The sequence below is a fragment of the Hemibagrus wyckioides genome, linkage group LG15 (genome assembly GCF_019097595.1).
Source record: "Hemibagrus wyckioides isolate EC202008001 linkage group LG15, SWU_Hwy_1.0, whole genome shotgun sequence".
Taxonomy (NCBI): Eukaryota; Metazoa; Chordata; class Actinopteri; order Siluriformes; family Bagridae; genus Hemibagrus; species Hemibagrus wyckioides.
Window position 1 is genome coordinate 20,277,501 of NC_080724.1, and position 9,285 is coordinate 20,286,785.

A 9,285-nucleotide genomic window follows, 5' to 3' on the forward strand; every position below is an offset into this window, starting at 1 on the left:
AAATATTTCCGTTTTCTTAAAGCACTTTTTTGTAGTTTGTTGGTTTGTTTGTTTGTTTTTTCAGATAATTCTGTGATCATTTGGTCATTGCTTCTTCTCCTACTGTAACTGTTACTCATTATAATTAGCATATCATTTCAATCTGATTTTAAATGTAAATAAGTCATTCGGCGCAGTGCAACTTCATGTCAGCGTGACCGCCTCAGGACTTTTCACATGTCCGTGCCTCTGCTTTGATACAGAAGACAATGAATCTTCATTTTTTAAGTCTCACATCCATTTTATATGTTTAGCATTGTTTTTGAATGTAGCTAATATTTAACAACTCAATCATACTGTGGATAAGTCGCCTCACTAGGGATGATTTTTTTCTAACATCTAGGACTTTGATTCTTATGTTCTGTAAAGCTGCTTTGAGTCAATGTCCACTGTTAAAACCGCTATACAAATAAAATTGAATTGAATTGAATATCCCAAAAATGTTTACACAACCTTGCTAAAATTTTCAGCTTTTGTGGTTTGAAAAGAAAGAAAGAAAGAAAGAAAGAAAGAAAGAAAGAAAGAAAGAAAGAAAGAAAGAAAGAAAGAAAGAAAGAAAGAAAGAAAGAAAAATGAGATAAATCATGTTGGACCTTTTCCACTTTAATATGAACAAGTAAAAAATAAATAGAATAGGTTTAGTGAACAAATCAGCGGCAGTATCCCTGGTGCATAAGCGTCTATCAAGAGTAGAAGTCAACATCTTGAATTTTATTCCACTTCCCCTTGCAACAATGCTTGAGATCTGTCAAATAATGGAGGGACCTCCAGCCTCTGGTCTTCAAGTCATTCCGCATGCTTATGATAGAATTTTGATCTGATCTCTGATTGGACCGTTCCTACCCATTCCTCTTCATCTTCTGAAGCCATTCCTCTTGCTGATTTGGATTTACACTTTGGCTCATTACAGAAGGCTTGCGGTTTTAGTGCCAAAATAGACTGATGTTCTAAACCCTCCATGAGCAGCTGAAGAAAAACAGCCCGAAGCCATGACCCTACCACCACCATGCTTTACTCTGATTTGAGTCCTGTCCTTTCATCTATTTGTGAGGGACGTCCTGTTCTCGTTCCTGCAGCGTTCAGTTTTCTACACTTGCTGATGATGAACTTTACGCTGTTTTGAAAAGTCCTTTGTTTCTCTGTTATAATCAATACTTTTCAATGATTAGATCCTGTTCATGACCCTTATCCAAAGAATCTTACATTTTTATCTCATTTATTTTATACAATTGAGGGTTAATGGCCTTGCTCAGGGGTCCAGCAGTGGCAGTTCAGTGGACCTGGGATTCAAACTCATATCCTTTCAATCAGTAGTCTAACACTTTAACCACTAAGCTACAACATCCCTTGTATGCGCTGTGTAACCATATGATGATAGAAGAAGCAGCAGATTTTTTTGATCCTTCCTTTTAAACAGAAGTTTGAAGGTGACTCCCGTCACACGTCCTGTTATAGAAGTGTGTGCACAATTTTGCCATCAAGCATCAATATTATTATATATTTTTGTATTTCACTTAAGGTTTCTCAGTTGCTTCAATGATTAAATATATTAAAAAGCTGCCTTTTATAGACTTTTATATTTCCTTGCAAATATTCTGTCAAATCTCTGGACTCTAATAAACATTTTTATTTTTTTCACTGTATAGCATAGAATAATACTGCAAAGGCAAGACATCTACCTACATCTTAGTGGAATCTATGTTTAACACGTCTTCTTCTAACACTATACACACTAAAAAAAAAAGTTGTATCCTTTATCACGTGTGCTGTTTTCCACTGAAACACTGCTGAGTATAAGATCACTACGAAACAAAGAGTGTATACACACTCAGTATTTACAAAGCAAATTACACACACACACACACACACACACACACACACCCACACACACACAGTGTTTGGCTTGTAGATTTCCAGATCAATTTTTTTTTTGGGATGCAAATGAAGGCTGGTGTGTGTTTGTGTATGTGTGTGTGTGTGTGTGTGTGTGTGTGTGTGTACTGATGCAAATATGTCCCTCTGGTGAAGACGTTTCACTTTTCACACACTTCTTACCTGCTGTGTTACACACTCGTTTGGTAACTGTGTTTAATTCGCATGAGGATTAGCGGTCTTGAGTACTCCCCCACCACCACCACACACACACACACACACACACACACAACGTGATGACAAACATATAATTATATCTGACATAAGAAAAAATACACTAAGAAAAAATAACACTGTAATATAATCTTAACGCTATTATCACTATTAACTATAATCCTTGTGCTGCAATGCTTTTATGAACCTAAACCCCAATTAATTATTTATTTACTACTTAAATATTTGCTAAATATTTATTTATAATTGATGTTTTATTTTATTTATTTACTTATTTATTTATTTTATTTATCTAATTAGTTTTTTAATTATTTATTTTATTTTCTATTTATTATTTAATTTATTCCTAAGTATCATTGTCTGTCTGTGTGTGTGTGTGTGTGTGTGTGTGTGTGTGTTTGTCCCACAGATCCACTACCTGCAGGAACTCCATCCTCAAGATCCCTCGGCTGGAGGAATGGACCTGGACGTGATAGACGAGTATCTGAAAGAACAGACCAGACAAAACATCCAGACCCGGACAGAGGAGGAACGTCTTCTAGCAGGTAAGTGAGAGAGAAGAGAGCGAATAAAACAGACAGTCCTGTTGGAACGTTTTATATCTGTGGACGAATCGCAGGAAAACTTTATTTTATTTATTGAAAACAATAAGCAGAACAGTGAAAAACACTTGAAAAGTTTGAAGCAGCCAAACAACTGCTAAAAATGGCCTCGGAGAGCGTGTAACAGGCCACACCCCCTCAGACATGATAGGTCAAGCCCTCATTGGCATATTGTTATGGGAAAACAATTTCTACAAAATATGTCCTAAATCCTGACCCATAATCATCCATTTTAAGGCAGTTATTAAATGTTTATGTGGGAGTTAAAACTGTAGCGGCTAGGGATATGATATGATATGATTCTCGTTATGAGTCTTAATGATGGTAATGATTCACTATTCAATAAAATACCACTGAATCTGATACAATACAATATCACACAATAAACCCTTCAGGAGCTTATTCTATATTTGACTTTCTATACCCGAGTATATGACATGATATGATCCGAAAATATTTAGGAGCCTCCAGTCAGTAGGTTCAGAATCTGGGGTCAGTGTAGCAATAAATTGCGATTGATAATGACAACATGCTAGCTGTTAAATTATTGACAAAAATTTCTATATATAATAGTTTTAAAATATGTTAAATAAATAAATAATATAATATAATATAATATAATATAATATAATATAATATAATATAATATAATATAATATAATATAATATAATATAATATAAAAATAATGTAAATAAATGCATAATAAATGAAAAAATTATTTATAATAAAAAAGCACACCATTACTCGATTTCAGGAATTAATTGCTTTCAAATGTTGCTTTCAGTCATTTTATACTGTCACAAAGCAGCTTTAAAGAAATATATACTCTCAGGAAATAAGTAATAAACATTTTTAATTAATTTCTAATGAGCAAGACATAGGTGAAGGGAGAAGAAAAAGAAAAGACTCCCTGAGACGATATGAGGACTAAACATTTAGCTCATTGGATAAAAATCAGCGATACGTTGAGATTTGATCTTTTCATTGTTTCACGCAAAGCTAAAGTAAACAGAAAACACACACTGTTTATGTTTAAACCAGTTCCAAACACGAAAAAGGGTCTACAGTATTGTGTGGAATATGAAGAGTTTCCTTTATCACTTTCACAAGCAAGAAAACCTGAACCCCAAACTGAGCTGTTTATCAATATGTTTAAATGGTATTTCTTTTTTTTTGTCACTGATCAGTGCACAATTCAGCAGATCCTGATGGATAAAGCCATGTTTTAGCATTAAATACTTTTATTTCCTATCTGACCATCCTGTTTCTTGTTTAACAGGAAGATAATTACATTATTTTGTTTTACACTTTAGCATACTTTATTACTTTTTACTGTTTCCTTCATGGAGCAATGAATAAAGCTGAAAAAAACCATTAACAGGTTATAATGTTGCATGAGGAAGGTCATTTGAAAAATTCTTATATTTAAAAAAAAATGTATCATTAAAAAAATAATAGAATTTCTGAAGCAATAACAAGATATCAGCTGCTCGTGTTTTATCTGTACAACAAAGTGTAAAAGCACGACTCTGTGAGGTGTCCGAGATCTTTTACCAATGTGCTTTAGACTGTTTTAAAAAAATTAAACACATTTTTTTTTTTTAGAAAAATCTAGGCAAAAAGTCATGAAACACAGAAAGACAAAAAAAATTAATAGCTTTTTATGATTTTTTTTTAATGTAAAGCCTCTAATCTTTACCTTTAAATTTTTAGTATTTTTTTAGTATTTATTTTTTTGGATAGTGCTGGAAGTTGTAAATTTCCCATTGGGATAAATTAAGTATCTATCTATCTATCTATCTATCTATCTATCTATCTATCTATCTATCTATCTATCTATCTATCTATCTATCTATCTATCTATCTATCTATCTATCTATCTATCTAATCTAAAAACTTTTAACTCCACCCCTTAATGTAACATTGACCAATCATAACATCTCATACACGCTCATTAAGCTGCCATTAGGAGAATTGTAGGTACAGAGACTTCTGTTATAAAGCCTTGTGTAAGTCACTCTGAATCTGTGAGGCATCTAGATCTCTAGTCTAGCTCCTAACATGCAACTAGAAATGTTTTTGTTTTGTTTTGTTTATAAACCTAGCGTTTGTCCCATGCAGTGGCAGGGTCCTCCAGTCCAATTTTAGGACTCCAGTCCAATCTCAGGACTTTTTCTGTATTTTTCTTTTTCAGGGCTTATTTTTATTCTGGGTAATTATTGTTTGGCTCAACTGTGCGTCCTTCTAGAAAACAGCCTACTCATTGGTGCACTGGCAGTAACACTGCCTAGGGATGTGATAGCTCACTGGTCAAGACTGATTTGAAGGTTATGAGTTCAAATCCCAAGCTGCCATTGCTAAGCCCTTGATCAAGTCCTTCAATTGCTCAGTTGTATAAACATGATATAATGTAAGTTGTGTCTGATAAATAATCTTTTAAATCTTGAATAAGAATTAAAGGTTTTCAGTCTTTTCAGTCCAAGTTGGAAAACTTTATTTTATTTTACTTTATTTTATTTTACTGAAAACAATAATCAGAACAATGAAAAGATATTAAAGTTTAAAAAAGGCCAAACAACTGCAAGTGGTGTGTGACAGGCCACACCCCCTGAGACATGATAGGTCAAGCCCACATTAACACATTATTATGAGAAAACAAAAAATATATATTGCATAAACACATATAAAGCATATAATTTATTAATAATTCTACAAAACATATCCTGACCCTTAATCATCCATTTTATGGCAATTATTAAATTTAAGTAGAGGCTAAAGATGTAAATCTCACTCTTCAACATGAAATGATATGATTCTCATTATGATATTTACTTAAGGTAAATATTCGTGTAAGTGACATCTGATAAATAATGTTTTAAATCTTAACAAAAAAAAAAAGGAAAGGTTTTCAGTCTTGATCTTGATTCTGTTTCACATTCATTCACTCAGATAGTCCTGCTCTTGGACATGATGTAACTGTACTAAAGATTATGGTATATTTATTTCTTCTACATGTAGAGCTATTAAGAACAAACATTCATACTCAATGACAACGATTTTGCCATTCAGCAGACATTTCCTTATAAAACTGAGCAAATGAGGGTCAAGGGCCCAGAGGTGGACATTCAGTGGACCTGAGATTCGAACTCACAGCCTTCTAATCAGTGCTCCATCACCTTAACCACTAAGCTACCACATCCCTTGTGCGCTGGAAATCCATCTATCCATTCTGAGCAGAATCTCAAACGAACCTCTAATGAATCTATCATCTGATTGGTTGAAGAAGATCTAAGCAGATATAACAGCAGCTCTGACTGTAGTTCCGACTGCAAGGAAAATCACAGGTATACATGAATGCGCTCAGTCTAATACGGTATGGTTTCTGTAGTAACAGCTCATTTACATGGTCTTTGTTTATACGGACAGTGGATTTGCAAGCTGTTTTGTGTATGTTACACAACATGAAGTGTAACTGTAAACAGAGAAAAGTATGACAGGGCATTCATTAATAAATGAATAATTAATGAATCATTTTTGAAAAAATTGCCACATTGCTGTGATGGAAAATCAATCAACTTTGACAATAATCAATAACATTATCGCTGACCTTAAGGGTATTTATTTGTATGATTGTTTTTTAATAGGGAATTACTTAATGTATATTATTTTATAGCTATTATGAATAATCCAGGAACTATACACACTAACACACTATACACACTCTTTGTTTAAAGAACAAATTTGAGAAATTGAATGCAAATAATCAAACACAACTTTACAATGTTTACAAATTACAGCAGGATACAAGAGGTTCTGACTAGCGAGTCAGGACTCTGTTGGCTTTCGGCGTGTTTTAGATGTGTCTTTTAGCCTCTTACACAGACTTTTACTGGTTGAAGATCAAATCTGAGCTGCGTTTTAGATGAACAAGCACTTGGAGCATCTCAGAAAGCAGAAATGGGTTTGATATCAACATTTACTCTGAAGATAGAAACATTTGTGTGGGAAAAAATAAACGTTTTTGGGGGTTTTTTGGAACTTTTCTATGAATATATTGCTCCTAGTAGGCTAGGGGAAAACAGAACTACTTATAAAACACTACAAATTCTTATAGTCCTGAGTGTCTACTTACATATGAGCTTCATATTAACTACCACTGTGGAGTGGACACTCAATCATCAACATGGACACAACCAAACAGGAGCAAATCTCATTTTTTATGGTCTTTGTATATAAACTCGTCCTGTAATATTGATGCACCTCAATTCCTCACGGCCGTTTGATCAGCTTCGTCTGTTTTAGCTGTGCTCTAAAAATAAAACTGGATTGACGTGAATAATATTGATATTTGAATGAACGTTTTCCTGCCTAGTCTTAAAGCAATCACCTGTGCTGTAGATACTCTGTGTTAGCATGTACTGTATCTTATTAGCGAGCTAATCATTAGTAGCAAGTTTGTTATTATGATTAATGTTTATTCGCCGTTTCCAGAAAACAGTTGGCCGTGGCGATTTGCGTACGAGTCGCAGTATGGCACGCAGTGTGACACGGAGCAGAGTCAACAACAGCAGGTGTGGATGAATCTACCCAGCTATAATGACTGGGTATGTATAACACACACACACACACACACACACACACTTCACACAATTTACTCTAAGGTGTGAGTTAGATTCTGTATTCATTATTCACAACTTTGTGATGTTTTTTTTGTGTGTGTGTGTGTGTGTGTGTGTGATTTAGGGAGGAGAGTACCAGTATGATCCCCCTCCCTGCAGTGACACAGATTCACACTCCTCCAGTTCGGGGTATCAGGAGTTCCCTCCGTCTCCGCCCTCACACTCACACACCACTTCTCTATCAGGTCAGTGTCCTATCACGTCAGGAAGGAAGGAAGGAAGGAAGGAGGGAGGGAGGGAGGGAGGGAGGGATCATATAAAGAAGGACGTAGAGATAAATGAATTAAATGAAGAATGACGTGGAGATGAATGAATTGTATGAAAATTAATGATATGGAGATAAATGAATCGTATGAAGAATGACATGGAGATTAATTAAAACGTGTAAAGAATGACATGGAGATAAATTAATCGTGTGAAGAATCAGGTGGAGATGAAGGAATTGTATGAAGAATCAAGTGGAGATGAATGAATCATATGAAGAATCACATGGAGATCAATGAATCGTATGAAGAATGACGTGGTGATGAATGAATCGTATGAAGAATGATGTGGAGATAAATGAATCGTGTGAAGAATGATGTGAACATGAACATAAATGAGTCAAATCGTGTAAAGAATGATGTGTAGATGAATCATGACTCATGGAAACGAATCATGAAAAGAGTGTCTAAAAATTTCATATGTGAATCATTTTGATGTGACTCTTCTATCAGCGAATCATATGATTCCGTGTGAAATGGCTGCTTATAGTGCGTTTGTGTTTCAGCAGGTAAAAGGAAGGAGCGTCTATTCCAGTTCCTGTATGAGATGCTGCAGACGCCTCACATGCGCAGCTGCATCTGGTGGGTCCAGTCGGCAAACGGTACATTCCAGTTCTCCTCACAAAACAAAGAGAAGCTCGCCGAGATGTGGGGCAAGCGCAAGGGCAACCGCAAAACCATGACCTACCAGAAGATGGCACGCGCTTTGCGTAACTACTCACGCACCGGAGAGATCTGTAAAGTCAAGCGCAAACTCACGTATCAGTTTAACGAGAGAACGCTCAGGGGGCTTCAGAACAACGCACAGAAATTCAGCCAAATCTAACTGTAGCAATAACAGGATAAAAATCGAATCCCTTTGACGTGGGAGAACACCGGAATAAATACTGAGTATTTGTAATGAATTTGAAACTCATCCTAATTTTGCTCAATTGAACAATAAAATTCACAGAAATTTTCAATGATTCAAAGGAAATTTGTTTCAGCAATCGCAGCATGAACTCAAAATCTGACACAATAATCATGACTTTAAACAAGGACGCGTTTACAGTGTACCTTTAGAAAGAATAATATTAATAAGTACCTGAGCAGTACCTTTTTTCTGGCAGTGTGTTTGTAAATCTGAGGATTGTCATGTTGCTCTTAGCTACGTTCTAGTAGTGCGACTGTACAGCAGTATAGTAGAAAGTAGTGACTTCTTTTTTGCCGTTAAAAATGTAATGTTTCTACTTTTGGGGTTTCTTTCGATCGCATGTAAATCTGAGAATCGTTTTGTTTTTTTGTAATCAAATAAAAATCATTTCAATAATCATTTTCATGGGAAACTATTTGTTATTTTACGTGTCGTTTTGTGCTGCTAGCTCCAGAGCAAATCTAAAGATCAAAATTTCAGATTTTAGACACAGAAAAATGAGAATCGTGTCCATGTTGTATATTTGGTGTGTTTTGTACATTCATTTATTTATTCATTCTATAAGTCCATCTAGAGTCCACTAGACACTAGTGGACTCTAGATGGACACTAGACACTAGTCCACTAGACACTACCCAGAGTCTATCCCGAGTCTAACCAGAGACTATCCTGAGTCTATTTTG

General features: G+C 35.1%; 1 protein-coding gene across 2 annotated transcripts in view; it reads left to right on the forward strand.

Annotated features, from left to right (window-relative positions):
- Positions 1-8,950, forward strand: part of LOC131365638 (transcription factor Spi-C) — an 11,078-nt gene extending 2,128 nt beyond the window's left edge. The window contains exons 3-6 of one of the 2 annotated variants that reach the window (XM_058409356.1): positions 2,555-2,690; positions 7,240-7,352; positions 7,492-7,612; positions 8,197-8,950. In XM_058409356.1, coding sequence (XP_058265339.1) covers positions 2,555-2,690; positions 7,240-7,352; positions 7,492-7,612; positions 8,197-8,516 — 690 coding nt within the window. In that variant the 3' untranslated portion in view covers positions 8,517-8,950. The remainder of the gene's footprint in view (positions 1-2,554; positions 2,691-7,239; positions 7,353-7,491; positions 7,613-8,196) is intronic. The other variant, XM_058409357.1, reaches the window with a different exon arrangement.
- The last annotated feature ends 335 nt before the right edge of the window (positions 8,951-9,285 follow it).